We start from the raw sequence: 21797 nt of genomic DNA on the forward strand, positions 1-21797 counted from the left end.
GGTCAGGTTAAACTCTCCCTTGAGCTGGTTCCACATGAACAAAGTAAGATAAGGGTATTGTCATAAAATCTCTCCAGTGATTTTTTTCCCCTTGCCCCACTGGGGCTTTATGCATCAGACACAAAGATGGTTTTTGTGCCTCCCACCTGTACTACTGGATTCATCAGATATATATTCACCAGATATTCATCTCTTTCTTCTAGAAGACTCCACTCAGGCATCAAACCAAACTCAGGCTCTGGAGAAAGGTATAATTCTGCAGCTAGGAACTCTTCTGACAGTCTATCATGAGCTGGTGCAGACTGCACTCCCAGCAGGGAGCTGTGTGGACACACTGCTGAGAAGCCTCAGCAAGACATATGCAATTCTCACCTCCCTCATCAAACACGTGAGTGTGCTCTACTGACAGTGGGCTGCCTCTGAGCTAAAAACCTTCTCCCCATCTGCTGCAGCAAGCTCACAGTGACCCCTGGCAGCACCTATGCTTAGGACGGGGCTGTTGATCTCTTGCAGGAGTTGAGCCCTTGTTCTGTTGGCTTTTATGCCTTCAATTTCATGACCTTTTTGAGCAGTGATGGTTGTACCAGTAGAGGAAATCTTCTCTCCAGCTGAATTTGGCTTTACATGGCCTGGAGTTGCTGTTTCCAGTGTGTGCTGTGAGTTCCTGTGCACAATGAAGGGCATTTAGAGTGTTCTCACCAGCCCTGCCCTTGCCACTCACTCCCATGCCCTGAAGCAGGACCTGGGGGAACTGAGCCATCAAACACAGGCCTGTGGAGCTCCTTTGAGATGAGCTGAAGTGGTGACTGCCCTAGAGCTCTCCTCTCACAGCTCCGGAATGCAGACATGGCATTTGGGATATAACAATCCACTAGGGAGCAAAGCTGTGCAAATCCTGCCCTCCCCACTGTGCCATTGTATGAGCCTGGATACAGGATGGGAACAGCACACCTAGAAAAGCTCATGTTTTCCTTGCAGTACATCCAGGCTTGTCGCAGCAGCTCAAATACGATTCCAGGAAGACTGGAAAAGCTGGTGAGTGTGAGCAAATTTCTGGGGAAATGGCTCATTGCCTTGAGTTAGGAGTAACACCAGCCTCTCTCTGCTCCTTTACAGGTGAAGCTCTCAGGTTCCCATCTCACCCCACAGTGTTACTCATTCATTACTTACGTACAGGTAAGGCCTAAATTAACTGGCAGAATCACAGGCAGTCTATCTGATGCTGAGTGGTGTATCAGCTTCAGTACACGGGCATCCTTGGGGATTATTAATCTTCTTGACATGACCTGAGTTTCTTACAGTTCAAGCTTTACTTTGTCAAATATAGCATAAGACATTTCAGCACCATTGGGACTGAGCATGCTGATTGCTACTTGAGCAGGGAAGGAGCTGGGCTTTAGCTGGGTTTTTTTCCCCTGTTCATGTGGGGTTTTTTGGATGAGATTAATACTGCTGTTAACCACAATGGCAAATAAAGGTCAACAACACTGCAGTGATCACTGTGTGAAGTAATCTGGGTGCCAAAGACTGCAGGGCTGGAGCTGGGACTTATCTGCCTGGAGAGGAACTGGGTACTTGTGTGAGGACCACAGGAATTGTACAACATATTGGGGAAGGTGTCATGGTGTGCAGAGCAATCACTACTGGGGACTTCTCATACATGCACATTTCTGAATGTATACATTATGAAATTAGTTTCTTTTTTTTTTTTTTTGATCACCCCTAATTCCACCCTTCTATCACTACCTTTCTGTTATCTAGCTGGTGATGCTGTTAGCTGGCTAGAGCAAGGACTTCTCTGGCCTTTCTTGGCTGGCCTTTTTTTCCTGCTTACCCTCTAATGACACATCTTTTGGCATCCCCCTTTAGAACATCCACAGTGAGAGCCTAAGCTTTGTAGAAGAGAAGAAAAAGAAGAAGAAAGAGGATGAAGCTGCTGCAGTCTCCACAGTAATGGTAAGACTGACTCATTCTATTAGAACATGGGCTGTAGTTGCAGGATCATATACCTCGAGGCATGTGGTACCTGGTGGCTTCTTACAGATCACCAGACAATTTGTCATTTGGGCCTGTAAGTAAAAATCAAATTTAATCTACTTCAGAGTAACTTCAGAGAAAAGTCTAAAAAAGCACAAACAAACAAAATACAACCAGAAAAAACAAACAAACAAACAAACAAAAACCAAAAAAGCCATCTTCACTAAATGCAGCTTAAAATCTCATGGACATGAAACAAAGGTGAATCTGGTTAGTCTGCCTTGTCTGATATTTCTACCATTTGGGGTAAGCTATGAAATTACAGATATGGGAACCAATTGCATCCTCTTTAAGTGTTTCTTAATTTTATCAGTACATTTAAAGATGAAGAAAGAAATGGATTCCACTAAAGTAAAGCAGTTGAAAATAACTGGGTTATTTGTTTGGGAGCAAGTGAGCAGGCTGGAAGGTTCCTGGTCCTTGATGTCCTTTCTTTGTGCTCCCAGACAGCATTTCCTCCGTCTTGTCAGCTGTCCCAGACATTCCTGTGATGTTAAGGGTTTAAAAGCCACAAGTATGATCTTCCTAGCTGTTCCCTGAGTGTATGGAAACAGGCTGAAATGCTGCATGTCCTTTACCACTCTGTCACCATGGGGAACAAACACCAGTGGTGGTTAATAAGCAGGACAACAATGTGGTGAAACGTCAGGGTGCTCCTTGCTTGGATGGCCTGTGCTTGTGGTGCCCTGGGAGAGCTGGAGCAGAGGAGCTGCTGACAGGGATATCAGGGCTGTGGACTGCAGGCAGAGCACAAAACAATGCACAGGAGAGCCTCACTGCAGAACCATCCTGGGTGTCAATTTAAAACTAGTGACAAAGCTGGCAAGGCTTGCTGGGTGGGGCAGTACTGGTACAGAGCAAGGCTGCTGAAGACTTTTCTAAACTGGGAATGTTGCGGTCTTCATGTCATGCTACAGTGCCACTGTGCCCTTCCAAATCTTACCCATCTCACTCCTCTCACATTTCAGGCCAAGGTGCTTCGGGAGACCAAGCCAATCCCAAACCTGATTTTTGCAATTGAGCAATATGAGAAGTTCCTTATCCATCTCTCCAAGAAGTCAAACGTAATGTAAAGCAGAGATTTTCTGTGCCCTTAACCTGGTGGAACAGTGGCATCAATGGCATGGTGGAGGGCTGTTCAAGTCTCTCTTAATGCTCAAATTATGAAGATATAAGGACCTTTCAGCCCTTGCCCATACTCCTGGCACAACACTGCTGAATTATTGCCACATTGATACCAGCCTGTGCCAACATCAGTCCTGCCTGTGACCTGTGGTTCCTGGTGGATCAGGAACATGCACACCTCTTGCAAGCTTTCCTCACTGTCATGAAATGTACCACGAGGTCCTACATGAGAGTGATAGTAGCTGGCAATCACTTGGCTTTTGGGAAAATGTAAATGGGCCCCTGGACTGCATGGGGGCAGGTGCTTTTTCACCCACTTTGAGCTTCAATCCTGCGTTATTACCGTGATGGACTCTGTCCCAGTGCTGTGCAAAGGACTAGGCAGGGTAGAAAACTAAACTTAAGATGCTAATGGCTTAATGTTTTCCCTGTCTGCTTTCCCCTGGGCTGCTGCAGGTGAACCTGATGCAGTACATGAAGTTAAGCACCTCACGGGATTTCCGCATCAACGCGTCCGTGCTGGACAGCGCCCTGCAGGAGCAGAACTCCCTGGATGCTGAGAACGAGCCACACAACGACCAGGTCAGAGTTTATTCAGCTGCTTTTACTGATAGGTTTCCTCCTCTTTAGAAGCCAGCTGTATTTGTGAGCTGTGCAGGAATGCGTGAGGTTAGAATAGTTTGTCTTCCCTGGGTTAGCTCTCACTTTAATACTAAGCTGATAAGAAGGAGGGAACAGTTTCAGAACACCCCCTACACCCCAGCCCTCTGCCTCAAGCAGCCTTTATTTTCATGCACCAGGTCTGTGTCCCTGGTCTTGGGGAAATGAAACTGTTGGCCAGGATCAGACCTTTGCAGCACGATGCAAAGTGGTTTTGTATTCAAGTTTTTATAAAGACCTGGCAGGGCAAATTCTGCAAGGCATCATTCTCCTCAGACCCGTCTCTACTGCATAGTGCTGGTGAAGGCAGTGCAACGTGCTGGCTAAAAAAATAAACAATTTACTCTGCTGATTGTCCAGGTTTTTATTGGTGCTTCTGTCCATATTTTCCTGAGTGTTTCAACAAGCCAAAACCCAGGACAGTGTCCCTGTTCTGTGTCACTGGTACACTGTGCCACTTAGCCTGTGGCCTAAGTTCCAGCATGAACTGGGGAGGGGGATAGCCCATGGGGAAAGTCACAGTGGCTGACAGGAATCCCATATTCAGGTCATTTTGTTAGTGAGAAAAAAAGAGCTAAACCCTGTTCTGCGCAGCTGGCTTCTTGCTCTAGGTAAACATTCCTTAGACTACTCACACAAAAACAATCACACTACTGCTGCTCTCTCCCTCCCCTCTCCAGAACAGCACAGCGGAGCAGACAGATGAGAACCAGGAACCCAAAAAGAAGAGACAGAGAAAAAAATAAGCTGGGGCTGCTGCCACTGCCTCCTCACAGTGCCTGTTCCACGGTGGACTCGCCTTGGTCTTGGAGGCTGCAGATATGGAGATGATGGTTTATTGCTTCTCCTGCAAAATACTTAAGCCTTCTTCCTTTGTGTCCACGGGAGTGACTCTGGCCCCTGTCTCAGGTTTCACAGCTGGCTGCTGCCATCAGAAGTGCCTCTGCTATTTGAATGTGCTGCTATGAAAATCTTCGCAAGGAACATCCTTTCTTACAGCAAAATGGAAAGGGAGAGACTGGGATCAGTCCCTGCCAGAAGATCGGCTTCTGAAAGGGCAGGGAGGCTTTGGCACACGGGTCTGGACAATTGTCCTGGCACTCTGGTGTCATCACTGCTTCTCCAGCGAACCTTTGGTTATTTCAATTATCTGATATATATCCAGTGCTTCCCCTGGAATACAAGGGGACAGTCAGTTCCCTGCAGTACACTCAGACTGTGCAGCGTAAGAGAGCAATGGTTGGGATGTGCTTCAGTTCAGAGCATCTAGCACAGAAAGCTCTAAATTTATTCAGACTTCTCTTTTGGGTGATGGTGAGAATGCAGAAACCAGCACCAGCAGGGAGCTGAGAACATGAGCTGTTCTGCCTTGGAGTTGAAGCTGCTGTGTGCAGCTGCTGAGCAGTGAGAGGCCACAGCTTCCTCTGCCCAGGCTGGTTTTGCACAGTTTTGCTGTTACGTTTTTGCTGACCCTGATTGTGATGCACTTGTTTAATTTGCCTTGTTCTTAGTGAAAAGTGCCCTTTTTGCCTACAGAGCACAAATCCTATTTCTGAAAGCACACTTTGCCTGTAAGAGTCTTCATAAAGGTTACTTAAGGGTGGAGCATCTGATGTGTGCAGTGACTGAGAGAACAAATCTGAGGGCAGGTTCTTCCCTTATCTGGGAAAGAGCTGCTGCACAGTGAGGAGGAGCTGCTTTCCCAGCCACGAGTTAAATGTTTGCTTGCAGCAAGCAATTAGAGGGTTACATTGAGTGCAGATAGGGATGAGCTGAGGTCTCGGGACTGCTGAGGAAGCACCCAGCAATGCCAGAGCAGTTCTCTGAGCAGCGCTGTGCTTGGCTAAGGGAGAACAGTGAAAGATGGAAGTGTCTGGATCTGCAGGGCAAAATAGAAAAGGTTGCTGGGGTGCTTCCTTTCAGAGAAGAAGAAATTAAATTTGGTTTGTGTTAAAAGTGCACAGGAGGACTCCTCCAAGGGGCACAAAGCATGGGAGAACAGAGCCAGGCCTGGCTCATCACTGTCACAAGTGTTTGGAAAGCAGCAGCATGAACTGCTCAAGGGCTGAGGAAAGAGGGGCAGGCTCCAGCACAGTGGTGTAGGTCAGATGATGTGTGAGGAACCAAGGGGCTCATGAGGTGCCTCAACTGAACAGAGGAGCCTTCAGGGAATGACTACTGAGGCCAAGTGCTCTGCTTAAGCTGGGAACACTTGTGCAGAGAAGATTACAGGGGACAGCTTGCACAGACACCACTCACCTTGAGGGATGCCATACTTCTCCATCCCCATGGGATTTGACGGCGTCACACAGTTCATGGTCACCTCCTTCCTTAAGCACTGGTCAATATCCACTGCACTGAAGAAAGCCACTGACTGTGGCAGATCCTGGAGGCCCAGTTTGTAGGCAAACATGCACCTGGAGAACAGGAAAGCAGGTGGGACAGTGCTGGACATCACCCTTGGTCTTGTCACACCCAGTTCCAATCAGCCACATTTACCAAACCCTGGCCAGCACACCTCACAGGGTATTATGCACCCACATCACTCAGAAGGTGAGGGACAAGGTACTTCCTAAGTCCTGGATAGCAGGAGGGTCAAGTATTGCTAAAATGGGAGGAACAGTAAAGGTGGCTCCTGCAAGTAATGGAGCCTCCTTGGGAAAAGGGAAGAATCCAGCCCCTCACTGCTGGCTAATCCTCCCTGGCAGGCAGAGCAGATGCAGGATTTTCCCAGCAGGAAGCCCTGTGCTCACAGGAGCCAGCACAAAGGCAGGAACGTCAGGGTGCCTGTCCCTGCTGCGGCTGCAGAAGGGCTGTTTGTGGCATTCCTGCCTCCACACAGGAGAAACAGCTCACCTTGGCCAGTTCCTGTGTAACCAAACACCCCATGGTGCTGGGAGGGGGATTTGGCAAAGCTGGCTGTGCCAGAGCTGGATCAACAGGAGCCCTTGGAGGTCAGGAGCTTTCTAGGCTGAGCTTAGTTTTGCATGGGGCAGAGAAGCAGCAGGAACATCCCACGCTGTGAGAGAGGTGACAGTGCTGGTGCTCACAGCAGAGATGAGCCATGCCCCTTGCTGTCCCCTGAAGGCAGCAGGGGATGAGGGATGGGACAGTTTCAGGCTCCCAGCTTCTCAACCAAGCCCAAAGGTTTCTGCTGTGTGACAGCTGCAGACCTTAAGAGAGCAGGAAGTGATACACTGGCATCCCAGTAGTGACTGGCCCAATCCCTGCAGGGCCAAAAGCTGATGATATCCCCTTTTTGCCAGTATATTATCCTTGGAAATCAAAGCTGAGGCAAATTTATAGCCACCTGAGTCACGCATGAAGGAACTGCAGCCTCCAGTGCTGCTAACTTGTCCTGAGCAGAAGAAAACTGCTCTGCACCAGTTTTGTGTAGGTAAAACCAGCCCCAGCCCCTGGGGCTTGCCTGTCCCACTCTGGAGTCCCTGCTGCTCCTCCCCAGGAGACACCAGGGCCATCACATCTCACCTTGTGAGGAGGTTGGTGATCTGCAGGGCCAGGGCTGCCCGGTAGCGATCCTGGTGCTGCACCAGGTACCGCACCTCATCGTGGATGCTGATGCAGAAGCGCCCGTTGATGTCAAACTCCTCAAAAAGCCATTTCATGGCCACCAACATGAGGTGCAGGTAGTCAACAGCCGAGCTCTGCACCACCCAGTTCACTCTGCTGGTCACAAACTGGTGAAAGCAAAGAGATGGACAGTTAGAGAGCACTGCAGTCAAGGGCACGGTACCCGTACAGGACAGCTCCTGGGAGAGACCTGTTAAACTCAGGGTGGTTGGGTTTTCTTGATGGCATGGAGATAAAGGCACAAAGGGTTTCCTGAATGGCTACAAGAGCCTAGTGAGTCTCCAGCAATTTAAGAGGGGCTGAACATCAGCTACTCAGTTTTGCAATAGATAAGCAAAGCCAAAATCTCAGCAGCCCAGAGCTGCATCCTTACCTCCCCCTTGACCATGGCAGGCTCCAGGGCCCTGCTGATGTGACAGCCCAGCACCGGGGTCTGTGGGGAGGGGGATAGGGCAATGCTTTCCAACTTGTTGAACATCTCGGACTCGGTGCCTCCAGCCCACACTCTTTGCTCCACCACATTCCACTTCTTCCCATGCCGGGACCTGTGGGGCAGAGGGGAGGTTTGCTGGAAGAGTGGGAGGGGGCTGCAGGTCACCATTTGAGACCCTCAAACACTCCCTCCTGGTTTGGGGAGCAGGACAAGACCCTGCTAACTGTTCACTGGCAAAGTGGGGGAGGCTGACAGCCCCCAAATCAAACCTCCTTGGCCCTGGAGGAGCAGGAAGGGAGGATCAAGACTATCCACCCCATCTCCCTTCTCTCCCAACGCCCAGCTGGCTGCAGCCCTCTCCGCCTCACACCCTGCTGCCACAGAGCCGTGCAGGGTCAGACCATCTCACCTTTTCATGGCTTCTCTCTGGAGCCGCTGGACATCCTGGCCCGACACCGATCCATCCTCCGCCCTGTCCACAGCCAGGTCCAGCTTCGTCACCAGCCACTCCCCCTCCTCAGAGAGATGAAACCTGGAGGGGAGAGCGAGTTACGCAGCTCCCGCGGCACGCTGCCGCCAGCCCTGCCCACGCTGTCCCCGGGCAGCACCCACCTGCGGATGCCCTTGGTGACGGCGTACATCTGCTGGGCCTTCTCCCGCGCCTGCTGCTGCGTCAGCCGGTGGTTGAACTGCATCAGCAGCCGCTCGGCAAAGGGCTGCCCCGCCCCGTAGATGCGCCCGTAGTTGAAGACCTTGGCGTGCTCCCGGCTGATGCCCACGGTGGCGGCCGTCTTGCTGTGCAGGTCCGTGGCGTTGCTCTTCTTGCCCTGCAGAGTCATCCAGCCAAAGGCTGTGCAGCCTGTGGGAGGGGAGCAGAGGTTGGGACACAGAATGGGAACGGGGTGAGGATTGGGGGGATCACCCCCTGCCCTGCAAAGCCGCTCCCCCGGCTCACCGTGCATGCCAGCGAACTGCGCCTCGCCGAGCACGGCGGCGATCCAGAGCTCCTGGGAATCCACGTCTGCTCCCACCAGGGCGTAACCAGGTGGCACCTGGACCATGGCTTTCAGCTCGCTGCCCACCCGGTCAGCCTGCAGGACGTGATGCCCAGGTGAGCACATCCCTCTCCTCCTCCATGGCACAGGAGCAGCCTTCCTCCCACAGCCACAGAGTGCTGGCACCACACTCCTTGTGCCCGTAAGTTTTACTCTCAATGTCAAAACCAGGTTTGACCCATGTGGAGCATCATCCACTTGGTCACTCCAGCAGAGAAGAAGGGGAGCTTGAGAAAAGACAGAAACTGGTACATTGGTGTTTTCTTCCCCCTTTCACCATATCTTAAAGCTCCAGAGCCTCTGCCAACCACTTCCCTTCTCCCACATGAAAGCACATCAGCAAGAGGACTCCAGCTCTGACCCTGCTACCCCAAATTCCAGCATCTATATCCAACTCCTACTCCAACCCAAACTGAGAGCTCCCATCAGTCCAAAACACAGAGGGAGTCCCAGAACACTCCTGCATGGATCCAAGTGTGGTCATACCCGGGCGTTGCTGGCCGTCAGCCAGGTGGGCTCCACTGCCCGGCGGGTGACAGTGCCTGCAGTCACCACCTGTGGCAGGATGGCTCCGTAATTGTCCTCTTCATTATAGTCAGGATGCCTGGGACAGAGGCAAGGATGAGCATCACCCTGCAAGAGCCCTCCTGGTGCAGGGTAAAGGGAACAACAGTCCAGATTTGGGTACCGTACTTGGTCACCACGCGAGGCAGCTCCCCTTTCTTCAGCCACACCACCATCTGGGAACTGCGAGGACACATGGCAGGTGAGATGCTGAGGCCCCATGCATCCACACAAACTTCCCTGTCTCAACACAGCCCCTGTGCACAGGGGTGTCACCATGAAAGCAGCTGCTCACCTGATCCGCTTGTGAGCATTCCTCCAAAACGAGATCATTTTGTTAATCTCAAGGGCTCTTGTCCCATGGATGCGGCCCACAGCAGCCCGCAGGGTGCCATCCTCCATCTGGGGCAGGAAATCCTTGGCAAAAGGGCTTCCCACGTTGTTATCATTCCCATCCTTTAGCAGCAAAAGAGGTGTCAGGGCTTAGCAAGCCACCACTCTGCATGAGCAAAGCTCAGTGCAGCCTCCTGTCCCAGCTACACAGACCGATTTCCCTCACCCAATCCTACGGGATGAGATCATGTAGGTCCCAGCAGCACTGTGGGCCAGGAAGAGCCCCAGGAGCCCCAACTTGCCTTGTGAGGCAGCTTGAAGAACCAGCACCCAGGGATGTTGACGTCGTTGTAGGGACCATTGCCGTGGTGAAACGAGGGCTGGCTCTTCATCTCTGCACACCTCAGCTCTTCCATCTCCTCCTGTGACCAGCAAAGTGAGGCAACGCCAAGAATATTTTCAGGCATGGCAGGAGGGGGAAATCAAGGAAAGAGAGAGACCAATCCACCACCCCATTTCACAGGAAGCTCCCCTCTTACCAGCACCAGGCTCTGGTGTGCTTTGCTTGTTTTCTCCTCTGGATCCACCTCAATCCGGCTCAGCTCCTCCATCTGCAGCAGAGAGGGACCGTGGGGAAGCCAGATCAAACACCAATCCTCCAGTAACCCTTATTAAAGGGAATTTCTTACTTGCAGCCCCTGGAGCTGCACACAGGGCTGGTTACTGCATGCACAGAAGAAGCACAGCCCCACACCTCCCTCCCACCAGGGAATCCTCCATCCCTTCCTTCACCTTCTGCCATATCGTGCTGCTGTCCATCACCAGCAGCTCGTCCTCTACAGCTGCCTCCAGCCCCGGGGGCTGCTCCTTGCCCTTCTCCAGGCAGTGCTGCCTGTACAGGTTCTCAATCACCCTGGCAGAAGAGAGGATGGGGCTGACACACCCACAGCGGGGCCCAAGGCTCTGGGACAGCACCTGGGCAGAGCACCAGGGAGCTCCCAAATACCCCCGTGGGGCAGTTCCCAGCCCAGCACCCCATTACATCCCTCTCACCTGTGTGGGCAGGAGGGGCCATCGGGCTCTAGGGGGGCTGCTGGCAAATTGTCCTGCCGTCCTGGCACCAGGTATCCCCAGCCATGTTTTTCTGAGTAGTGGAGGGGAAAGCCGTCCCAGGCCAGGCGCATCAGCTTCGGGGTCACCCTCATCTGCAGGCTGATGAGGCTGGGGCCAGGTACCCACCCCTCCTCCTCCAGACGTGGGCACAGCTTGCGGTACCAGCTGGGGAGCAGCAGGGATGGGTCACAAAGTGCAGGGAGAGCCCTAGGGACACACAGGGTCCCCAGCTCACCTCGGGTGGCCTGGCAGGTGCTGGAGTCTCTTGGGCTGCAGTGTGACCGTCTCCTTCAGGCGCTCCAGACAGAGTTGGCTTGCAGAGACTTTCAGCTCCTCTTCCTCACTGGGGGGACCAGGATCTGGTGGGGCAAGGAGAACTGGCTTGCAAAGGGCCCTCTGTGCCACCCTCCTGGCCACAGGGACATCAAACCAGTCTCCAGCACATGCAGCAGTGTGGGACATAGGCCAGCAATCAATCACCCTACAGCACTAACAAACCTTTTCCCTTTGTCTGGGCACCCCTGGGCAGGCAGCCCTGGAGCATCCCTCATCCCCAGTGATCACCTGTGCTCACCCTCCTGCCACTCCTGTGCTGACTCTTCTGCATCCACTGCTGCTGGGGAGACTTGGCTGTTCCCATCCTGACCTTTCTTCTTCTTCCCTGGATTCTTCTTTTGCTTAAACTCCTGTGTGTCCCATTCGAGATCCCAGAGCCAAGGGTCATCCTTGTACCTGATGACACACTATGGTCACACCACAGATCTGCTCCTGTCCCTCATACCCACCCACAGCCCCCCATGGACCACCTGAGCTCCTTCCTGCAACCCCAGCCCATGGTACCTGTGCTCGTGTAACAGTTGGCAGGCATCATTGGCCAGGTTCATCAGGGACTTCTTCATCTCCTTTTGCAGCTCCTCATAAATACCCTGAGCATCATTCAGGTACCTCTTCCAATTCCCATTGACTGGCAGGTAGGACACTCCCATCTCCAGCATTCCTGCAAATGTGACAGGGTGGGGACACCTGGACCCCAAAGCAGCAAGGAATTAGATATCTGCCAGAGAGGACTGGCCCTGGAATCACTACAATTGATATGAATGTGTTTTCATCTAGAGTTTCCCAGCCTTGCATAACCTTTGATGCTCTTCCCCTAAATCATAAAGATCCCTGTACATTCTGCCTGCCCTGTGCAGCAACTCCAAAACTGTATTGCTCCAGACTGCCTCAGGAAGCCTGCTCACCTCCCTCAGCCACTGTGCTGCTGTTTAATCCTCCTCACCTACATGGGAGGGGTCTCCAGTCCCTCCTGAAAAGAGGTTCAAGACACCGTAGGGACAAGAGGGGCTACGTCTCATGCCCAGAGGGACCGTGACCCTCCCCACTGCCCACCAAGCCCACAGTCCCCTGGCCAACACCAGCCAGAACATGGCATCACCTCTCCATAAACAGTGGCAGCTGCTCTTGAAACACCTCATGGGTGGCCTGGACATCACGGGCACAGTATGACATCAGGTCCTGGGGACAGAAGCAGGTGAGAACAGGCAAAGCAGCCACCCCTCTGCCAGCACGGGGCAATGCACACCAAATGCTGCAAGAAACAGCAGCAAAATGGAAACTACCCCAGCAGCTACCACCACCCTGCTCCCCTCTCCAGTTCCTGCTGCCTGTAAGGATGGGGGGATGGCCTCCTGCACCTGGAAATTGCTCCTGATGTCAGCCATGGTGCCCTTGACAAAGATCTCCCGTGCGTCCTTCTCCAGCGGCTCCCCGCCGACGTAGAGCGCGTGCACATCAGCCAGGTTGTTGATGCTGCTGACGTGCACCCAGTCCCACGAGGTGATCTGTGGACAATGGAGAGGTCAGACAGTGTGGGAGGACGACCAGCTGCAGCCAAGACCAGGAGGAGGAAAGGATGCTGCTGCTCCAGCTTAAACCAAGGCCACCTAATCTGAGCTGTGCTGGGAGAGCTTCACTCAGTGGAGTCTCTCCAACAGCTCCCACTCTGCCAGTGCAGGAGCAAACAGCCCCGTCACAGGAGCACATGCACAGGTCCCCTGCCACCCACAGCACTGCCAGCAGCTCAGCCCCCTCACTCACCGCAGGCCCCTCTGCCTTGCTGCGTGTTTTCCTCATGTGCTCCTTGACCTGCTGCAGCCCCTTCCTCTTGCCGTGCTTGGCAGCCATCCAGAGGCTGCGCTGGAAGCCTGTCAGCCCTGAGATGGCCATGTGCATGCTCATGGTGTCCAGGAAACGCATCTTGGAGCCCTGGGACACAACACAGTGGGAGAAAAAGAGAGGGTTTGGGATATGCTGGAGGAGCTGCAAGTCCTCTGCTCAAGCTGTTTTTGCTAAGGGAAACTTTGCCTCCCACACTCCCCTTTTCAGAGCCAAAAGTATCCCCAGTGCAGGCTGTCAGTTGTTCAAAGGCTCCTGCCACATCCCCAGCTGCCACTCTGCAGCCTCCAGCAAGCCCTATAGGGTGCAATATTTTCCTCTAAAGAGATCAAGACTCAACCTTTTCTACAGGACAAAGCGAGCACAAACCTGGGGTAGCTGTGCAAAACAGCATCTGTCAAAATAACCCTCAAGACCAAATGCAAATGATTATCTGGATAAGAAACTGCCAGTACAAAGCAAAAGCTCAGCGGATCACCTGGATAAGGTACTGCTCCTTGATGAACGCCCGGTCGAAGGCCACATTGTGTCCCACCACTATTCTCTCCACCCAGTCCTGTTTGCTGGCACAGCTGGCACCTGCTGGGCTCTCCATAGGAATGAGGTCGGCCAAGGTGAGGTCGCTGGACCAGGAGTAACGCTGCTCCAGCAGCCGCCTGCTGCACCACGAGTACCTGCAGGGGACATGTGGCACCCACAGCTGTCACAAAGCACCTACAGTGCCATGGGGGGCTGAGCAGGACCCCACCTGTGGGAGGGAGGTGACCAACCCCAGAAAGTGCACACACCCCACATCCCAGAGCTACGCTTTGGGGCTTTGCTTTGTCTTCCCTGCAAGCCAGCAGTGGATTGCAAGAAGAGGCTCCGCTCAGGACCATCCCCATCCTCTCCAAACTGTGTCTCCCCCAGCCCTGCCGTGACCCCAGCATCACTGCTGGCCCTGTATCTCACCAGGCGTGCGGGGACACCGCCACGGCCAGCGTGGGGCAGTGGCCGTCCGCCACGCACACCTCCACGTCGAACACCAGCGCCCGCTCCTCGGGGAAGTCGACAGGCTCCGCTTGCCCGCCGGGGCCGTAGCGGGTCCAGCCCGGCTTCCACGCCCACTGCTCGGGCAGCGGGGGCAGCTCGCAGCGCAGCAGCTCGTTGGCCGCCTCCAGGTAGGGCAAGCTCTGCTTCTGCGCCAAGAGGCGAAAGTGCTCGTCGATGTTGTCCCCGTACATGCGGGGCAGCCGCAGGTCCACGTCGGGCAGCGTGGACGTCTCCTTGCCCCACAGGTCGTGACGCTGCAGGTGCCGCACGCTCCGCTGGACCTCCTCGGCCGAGTAGCGCACCCCAGCCCCGCGGAAGATCTGCTCGTGGAGGGTCCGGGACAGCATTTGGATGTTGAGGGGGTTCATGCGCCGCTGGCCCGCGGCCGGCTCCTGGCTCGGCTCCTGGCTCGGCTCCTGCGGCAGCGGGCGGCTGGCCGAGGAGCCGGACGAGCATCGCCGGGGCTGGGGGCTGCAGCCCCTCACCGAGCGCACCCAGGACACGCGTCTCATCGTCCCCGCTGCGCCGGGATGTGCTTCGGGATGTGCCCCGGCACGGGCAGCTGCAGCTGCGCGGGGAGAAAAGGCGAGGGGTGAGCTCAGCACGGACCACCACTCCCGCCGCGCACGCACTGCCCTGTACAGCCACGCTCTCCTCTGTACAGCTGTTGTCCCCATGCAGCCGTGCCCCCATATAGCTGTGTCCCCACGCGAACGTTTCCTCTCATATAGCTGTGTCCCCATACAGATGTTTTTCCCATACAGATGTTTCCCCCATAAAGCCGTGCCAATACAGCCGTGCTCCCCCATACAGCCGAGCCCCCATACAGATGTTTCCCGGCTTTCCCTCATAAAGCCGTGCTCCCCCATACAGCCGTGTCCCCCATACAGACGCTCGCCCACACAGATGTTTTCCCCATACAAATGTTTTCCCATAGATCCGTCCCCCCATAAAGCCGCCCCCCACAAAGCCGTGCCCTCCATACAGATGCTCGCCCACACAGATGTTTCTCCCATACAGATGTTTCCCCTCCCCAAATTCCGCCCGGTTCCCACCTGGTCCCCGCACGCACCGCCGGGGCCTGGACCCGCGGGCAGATCCAAACCGGGGCGCCCGAGGGAGCTTCCGGCCGCGGTGACGTCCCGTCCCGTCCCGCCCCCTCCCGCGCATGGGCCGGCCCTCCGGGATTCCCTCAGTAAGGCACGCGGGATGGCAGGCGTGGAGGTGGCCGCGTGGCCTAATGGATAAGGCGTCTGACTTCGGATCAGAAGATTGCAGGTTCGAGTCCTGCCGCGGTCGCTCTGAGAGCGCGGTGTTGGCGCTCGTTGTTTTGCTCCTCCAGCCCGTGCCTCGGCTCCGGGGCTCCCGCGGCCCCGGGTTCACCGCACTCGCGGTGCGCCTTTTGCTCGTGAGTTTAACCGGCCCGAGGAAGGAGGCGGGGCGCGGGAGGCGGCCGCATGCGAGCAGGCTGGGTGCTCAGGGGTGGCGGGGCCAGGACGCACCGCGCTGGTCCTTGTCACCCTGAAAGCCCCGAGGCTCGCGGGTGGGCTGGGGATGGAGCAGTGGGTGGAGAGCCGAACGCGAGCGCAGGGTGCGGGATAATGGGCTGTAGGGTGCAGACAAGAAGGTGTAGGGTGCAGAGAATGGGATGCAGAGTGCAAGGAATGGATGTGGGGTGCAGGGAAAAGGCCATGGCTGCAAGAAGTGGGATGTAGGGTGCTGGGAGTGGGTGTTTGGTGCAAGGAATGGGATGCAGGTTGCAGGCAGGGAAAAGGCCATGGATGCAGGGATGGAAGGCAGGCCATAACAGGATGTAAGGAATGGGATGTACGGTGCAGGACGAAATGTAGGGTGTGAGGAATGGGCTGCAGGGTGCAGAGTATGGATGTGGGGTGCAGGGAAGGGTGCAGGGAAAAGGCCACAGGTGCAGGGAATGGGATGCAGGGTGCAGGGCCGGGATGCAGAGTGCTAGGAATTAAAGGGCTAGGATGTAAAGTGCAAGGTATGGATTTTAGGGTACTAGGAATGGGATGCAGGGTGCAGGGGGAGAGGTCACAGGTGCAGTGAATGGGATGCCAGCTGCAGAGCAGGTGGATGCAGGGTGCAGGGGATTCAGGTGCAACCTTGTAGGTTGACAAGGAGGGGAAATAGGAGGTGCCGAGGTGCGGACAGGTGTGTACAGGCTCCCCGGACGCCGCTGGAGCTGTTCTGGCCGTGGCGGTGGCTCTCGGCAGAGCCCAGCTCCGCGCTGACATTGCCGTGCCGGGCCGGGCCGGGCCGAGCCGTGCCGGGCCGCCAGGTGGCGCTGCGGCCCCGCCGCTGTGGGCCGAGCCGGGCCGGGCTGGACCGGGTCGGGCCGGGCCCCGCGGGGCCGTCGGGGCGCGGACACCGCTCGGGTCCCGTCCCGCTCCCCGCTTCACGTGCGGCACCGGGCAGGGGCAGCGGGCACCGTGAGTCCCCTTGGCCCCTCCGGCCCCTGCGGAGCTCCAAACCCCGGTGCGCCTCCTCTCCAATACTCCAGCTCCTCATCACCCTCCCATCGGGGGTGCAGGATCGGGGGGTGGAGGGTGAGGAACCGCCGCTCTCCGAAAAGGCAGAGCCAGCGCGGGAGCGATGTGGGTTGCGAGGAACGCGCGCACACACACAGGGCGCGATGCAGGGTTCTGCGGCTTGGAACGTGTTCCACAGCCCCTCGGTGACCCCCAAAGTCCCAGCTGCCCCCCGGTTTGAGATTCGATGTGGGGGTTGTGCTTCACGCAATTTCACTCAGCAGCGGGAGGCACCCGCTTTTCCTGAGCCTGCCAGGAGGCACAGGGTTTGCCTGTCCTCGGCCACCTCCATAGCGGGGACTTCGGGTTTCCTGCTCTTTCTGCGGGAGCTTGGCGGGGCGAGGGGTGCGGAGCCGGTAGGGAGGGATGCTCCAAGATTGCGGGTGCTCTGGCAGGGATGGAAGAGTCATGAGCTGCCCTGGAGTGGAGGAAAGAACGGTTTAGCTCCGGGGTGGCTCCAGGAAAGGACCCGGGTGCACTTGTTCTCCCCTCCGATGCATTGTGTTAACGCCGATTTATCTTATTTGGTGTCTTTTATCTCCTTTTATTTATCGTGTTCGCAAAAAATTTAAATTCTAAAAAATCTAAATCTACCCCATAAAAAAATTTCCTTCTCTCCCCAAAGCGTAAATAGAAAAAATAAATTCTCCTCTAAATGTTTCTCACGGCAGCACTCTGGGGAGGGTTGATGACAACAAGCTCCGCTGTCTTGTCCGCAGGCAGGACCGGGCCGGGGCTGCCTGTGCCTCACCCGAGTGCGGGCAGGAAGGTTCAGCAAGGCACGCACCATTATTAAAAAATAAAAAAAATTTTTAAAAAAATCACCACTGTGAACAACCCGAAATAACCTAAAAAATCCGCCGTTTCAGCAGAGCTGGATGCAATGCATAAGTCCGACTGAGGTGTGTGTAGTCTTCTTTTTTTTATTTTATTTTTTTTTTTTTATTCCCTAGTTTTTTTGGGTTTATGTCTGTCTGTCAGAGAAGCCTCCCCATGCAGGTGCGCCCCGTCGGGGTCCGGTATCGGCGGCGGGAGCTGCGACTTCTCGCCAGCTTCTTGGAGACCCCGCTCCCCGCCGGGAGCTCAGTGCTGTCTGTCGGATAATGGGGCGGTGGGACTTTGTTTAACCCCGTTGCCCCTGAGGCCAGGGGTCAAGGGCTTCCTCTTCCCCCGGGACACGGCGGAGACGCCGTTGGTCACGACAGGAGGACGGCGGTGAAGAGGGGGAAGTGATGGCCGCAGTGAATCCCCGTCCCCGCGGCCCTCCCCGTGCCATCGGCGTGGAATCCCATAAAGCTCCTTCTCTCCCCGGCATCGAGAGGCTGAGAAGGGCTCCGGATGGGTGTTTTGGGGGAGCAGGGGGCGGCCAAACATCACCACGGGGCAGAGGGTGATGATGCAGGGAGGCGGCCCCTGCCTTCCAGCATCTCCCGGTTCTGCTTTCCCCTCCTAGCTGGAGCAGGACGTTTTTAACGGGGTGCCGGTTTTAACGGGGTTTCACCTCCTCCCTCCACAGGTAGAGATGTCTCAGCTGCCTCCCCCCCGGAGCCAAGAAACGGGAGAAACGGGCAATTTTTATAGGTGACGTACGGGCTTACGTGGGAATCCGTGCCCAGCACTGCTCTTTCAGCTTTTTTTTCTCCTCAAATAACCCTTCCGTGAAGCTCGTACCCCCCTATTTCAGCTCGCGACCCCTTTTCCAGGCTGGGGAGGAGTCGGCAGAGAGGGAAAGAAAAGAGAAAAGAGAAGCACCCCAACAACCCACTCTTTCCCTGCTCGGGAAGCGAGCCCCGGCGCTGCCAAAGTGAGCGCTGAAGAGGGCGGCGGGAGACAGGCGGGAGCCGGCTCCGAGGTGGAGGGCTCGGGGGTGGGATGGCAGTAGAAGAGGACCCTCCTTTTCGGGATTAAGGGAGGACCAGCGAAGGAGCGAAGCTGGCGGCTCCGCGGGCATCCGAGGTAAGTCCCTCTCCTGCCCGCAGCGGTGGTACCTGAGCCAGGGCGCTGCTGCGGGGGATGTTTGGAGGGTTCACGGGAGCCCGATCCCGGGAGGAGCCCATTGCCGGGGCTGCCCCATCACAGCCACCGGGCTCTGCGGGGCCGGGGCTGCTTTGGCGGCTGCGGCTCCTGTGGAATCGGTGCCGCTTACCCCGGCCCGGGGGCTGCCGGCAGCCTCTGCCCCGCTCCGTGCCCGCTCCCTCGGGGCTGGGTCGGGGTCCCCCCGGGCCGAGCAGCCCACGGATCCCGCTCCCAGCCCCCGGGGCTCCTCCCGTGCGTGTCTCAATTCGCTCAGGCTTGACTTGGCAATAAGCTCTCTCAATAGGGTGACAATAGAGCCCCGGTGGGACCCGAACAAAGAATTTGAAAGTAGTTAAATTGCAGGACACGTCCATCGCCTGGGTGCTTGAATTTAAAAAAAAAAAAAAAAATCAGAGAAAAGAAAAAGGAGAGAGACTTTTCTTTGGGCTGGTGAGAAAATGCTCAGGGTAAAAGTTGGTTTGGCGTCTTCATTTCAGCGACAATGGAGCAGAGCTAATTCAATAGGAAACGCGGGGATTTTTTAATGAAAAGACCGCCGGGGTTACACCGAAGTTAAGCTCTTGTGAATTAATTATTAGGGCAAATAAACTGGGAGGGGGGGAACGCTCGGGAGGGAGTGTTGCAATTTCTTAATATTCTCCTTTTCGTGTTTAACGACAATGCCATTAGGTTTTCGACTCTGGGTGAGCAAAAGGATTTCTTACACTCCCCGGGAAGAGGAGAAGACGTGCTTTTTTTTTTTCTCTCTCTTTTTTTCCTTTTTTTTTTTTTTTTTTTTTTTTTTTTTTAATGGTGTTAATTGCTTTTAAAATAAAATACTACGGAATTTGGCAACGAGCTCCAATTTCTGCTGGCGGTGGCATTTGGGGTTGTATTTCCTTTCGTGGCAACTCGCAGATGCAAAAAAGAAAAATAACGGGGGAATTTAAAAACACGAATGTAAAGGCGAGGCGGCATGTTCGGCTGTTGCAGATCTCTCGGGCTCGATCGGTTTGTTTTTTCCTACATAGAAAACCTGTCTGGGGATCCCTGTGTATTCATCGGGGCGGCGAGAGACTCCCCAGAGCCGCTCCGGGGCATCGGTGGAGTGAATCGGAGATAAAAATTAGAACCCAGGTTAAACGCAGGAAGGAAGAGGAGAGGTCAGAAGCGAAGTAAAGGTGTGCCAGGAGGGATTGGGGTGGGAGGGGGGTCGTGGGTTTTTGGGGAGGGCTTTTTGAGCCTTACAGCAGAGGCTGCAGGCGGTGCAGTGTGTGTGTGATTCTGTAAAGACTATGATAAGAAAGATAGAGACGGAGGGGGACGCGCCGGCGGTACCTGCGTGCCTTCGCCCCGGTTCCAGCTCGCTGTGGCCACCGGGCGCTGCTCTGCGGCTGTCGGGGCGAACCGGGCTCCGGGCTCGGCCTGTGCGTCGGGGAAGGGACGGCACGGCTCGGTACGGCTCCAGCACCGACCGCCTTTCCAGGGCCGGGGACTCGGGACTCGGCCCGGGGCAGTGTGTGCCCCGGCTCTGCCCGACGGCTGCAGGCGTGCTGTGCCATGCCGGGCCGGGCCGGGCTGTACCGTGCCATGCCGTGCCGTGCCAGGCTGTACCGTGCCATGCTGTGCTGGGCCGGGCTGTACCATGCTATGCCATGCCGAGCCGGGTCGGACCGGGCCGGGCCGTCGCGGGTCCTTTCAGCATTTGGACAGCGGTGCGAGGCCGGGAGGCGGGGGGAGCTGCCCGGGCCGGGGAGGGTTAGGGGCGGCCGCAGCCCTTTCCCTGTCCGCCGTCACGGCGACCGTTCCTCATGGGATGGGGGGCACCACCAAGAAGGTACTCGGGTGGAGGGGTTTGGGGGGGAAGTGGCCCCTCTCTCCCCCCGGAGAATCGCTTCCAGGGGCTAGGGGAAGAGTGGGGTGCCGGGTGGGGCGGCCAGGTGAGCGACGGCGGCCCCGGGGGAGCGGGCGGCAGAGGGGCTCACCGCAGGGGAAGGGGGGTGCACGGCCCCCCTCCCCCGCGCAGCCCCGTCCTCGGGGGGTAATTAAGGGGTGAGGCGGAGGGGCTGCGCTTTCTGCTCGGCGGAGCCTGCCAGCCACCAGCCCCCGCCGCCACCGCCGCCTTCCTCCCGTCCTCCTCCTCTCCCCCTCCCTCCCACCGCCTCCTCCCCTCCCCCTCTCCCTCCTCCTCCTCCTCTCCGCCATGGTTGGAGTGAATAGGCGGCTGCCGGGCTGACGTCAGTGCGGGCAGAGCCTGCCGGCGGCGGCAGCTCCCGGCCAGCGACCAGAGCCGGCACCGGCAGCAGCCGGGAAGACGCACGGAGCCGGGGCAGAGGCTCCTCCGCCGCCCGCGCCGGCCCGCGCCCGGGGCTGGGGGCTGCGGGGGCCCCTGCTCGGCCGGGGCCAGCCCTGCCCGCCCCTCCGCCCGCCCCGGGGAGGGGAACGGCCCCGCCGTCCGCTTCTCCCGGGGACCACCGTCCTGCTCCTCCGCACGGCGGCAGAGTGAGTGTCGCGGCCGGGCATCGCCGCCTCGGCGGGGCGGCCCCGGGGAGGCGGGAGGGTGCGGGGGGACAGTCTCCTCCGGGGGGACACACCGGCTGCCGGAGGAGGAGGAGGGAGGCAGGGAGAGAGGGAGGGGGGACACGAAGTTGGGCCGGTTCCCGCCGGGAAGTTGGGCGCCTCCAGGTGCCTGCACCACGCGGGACCGGGACCGCCCCGCGCCGCTCCCCGGGCCCGGCTCACCCTTCGCGGGGTGCGAGTGGGAAACACTGAGGACCTTTTGCTGCTGGGGACGCGTTTGCTCCGGCAGCTTTCCCTGGATGCCCGGGACGTTGCAGCTCGGGAGAGGGGTCCGGGGCGGGCTGAGCCCCGACGGAACGGCGGGGAGCTGGGGCCGAGCGCTGCTGGGGGACTGCCGAGTTTCCCTCAAACCTCCCCTCTCGCCGGTGGGAGAAGCGGCACCGGCCAAAACTCCCGGATGAGGCCGAGCCTCCCGGGACACCCAGGCTTTAGGCCGCGGGAGAAATCCCGGGCTCCCGAGGAAGTTCATCCTCCTGGTGCAGCGGGTTCTGCCGCTGCTGGGCCCGTTTTTAGGGGTGAGGGGGCGAACACCAG

General features: G+C 56.7%; 3 protein-coding genes, 1 long non-coding RNA gene and 1 other non-coding gene across 5 annotated transcripts in view; 3 read left to right on the forward strand and 2 right to left on the reverse strand.

Annotated features, from left to right (window-relative positions):
- Positions 1–5432, forward strand: part of FANCI (FA complementation group I) — a 24405-nt gene extending 18973 nt beyond the window's left edge. Inside the window, exons 31-37 of the mRNA XM_066328312.1 lie at positions 204–388; positions 979–1035; positions 1117–1176; positions 1870–1956; positions 3006–3101; positions 3619–3744; positions 4503–5432. Coding sequence (XP_066184409.1) covers positions 204–388; positions 979–1035; positions 1117–1176; positions 1870–1956; positions 3006–3101; positions 3619–3744; positions 4503–4568 — 677 coding nt within the window. The 3' untranslated portion in view covers positions 4569–5432. The remainder of the gene's footprint in view (positions 1–203; positions 389–978; positions 1036–1116; positions 1177–1869; positions 1957–3005; positions 3102–3618; positions 3745–4502) is intronic.
- On the reverse strand, positions 4172–14631 carry POLG (DNA polymerase gamma, catalytic subunit). Its single transcript, XM_066328313.1, has 22 exons — positions 14038–14631; positions 13565–13760; positions 13009–13176; positions 12606–12752; positions 12347–12426; positions 11752–11934; positions 11486–11643; positions 11147–11270; positions 10852–11076; positions 10591–10711; positions 10338–10409; positions 10101–10220; positions 9761–9921; positions 9595–9648; positions 9388–9505; positions 8802–8937; positions 8459–8705; positions 8256–8378; positions 7787–7958; positions 7312–7520; positions 6082–6239; positions 4172–4995 (listed from the first exon to the last, which is right to left on the reverse strand). The coding sequence occupies exons 1-22, from the start codon at positions 14628–14630 to the stop codon at positions 4934–4936; spliced, it is 3627 nt and encodes a 1208-aa protein (XP_066184410.1). The 5' UTR covers position 14631; the 3' UTR covers positions 4172–4933.
- A 713-nt stretch (positions 14632–15344) lies between these two features.
- On the forward strand, positions 15345–15417 carry TRNAR-UCG (transfer RNA arginine (anticodon UCG)). The gene has a single exon. It is a non-coding gene; the product is annotated as a tRNA-Arg (tRNA).
- Positions 15418–18194: 2777 nt separating this feature from the next.
- LOC136366776 (uncharacterized) lies at positions 18195–19548 on the forward strand. The gene is made up of 2 exons (XR_010744576.1): positions 18195–18623; positions 19374–19548. It is a non-coding gene; the product is annotated as an uncharacterized lncRNA (long non-coding RNA).
- Positions 19549–20664: 1116 nt separating this feature from the next.
- On the reverse strand, positions 20665–21732 carry LOC136366825 (proline-rich protein HaeIII subfamily 1-like). Its single transcript, XM_066328067.1, has one exon. It carries the CDS (start codon positions 21730–21732, stop codon positions 20665–20667), a length of 1068 nt encoding a protein of 355 aa, XP_066184164.1.
- Positions 21733–21797: the final 65 nt, after the last annotated feature.

Source organism: Sylvia atricapilla, chromosome 13, assembly GCF_009819655.1.
Source record: "Sylvia atricapilla isolate bSylAtr1 chromosome 13, bSylAtr1.pri, whole genome shotgun sequence".
Lineage (NCBI taxonomy): Eukaryota > Metazoa > Chordata > Aves > Passeriformes > Sylviidae > Sylvia > Sylvia atricapilla.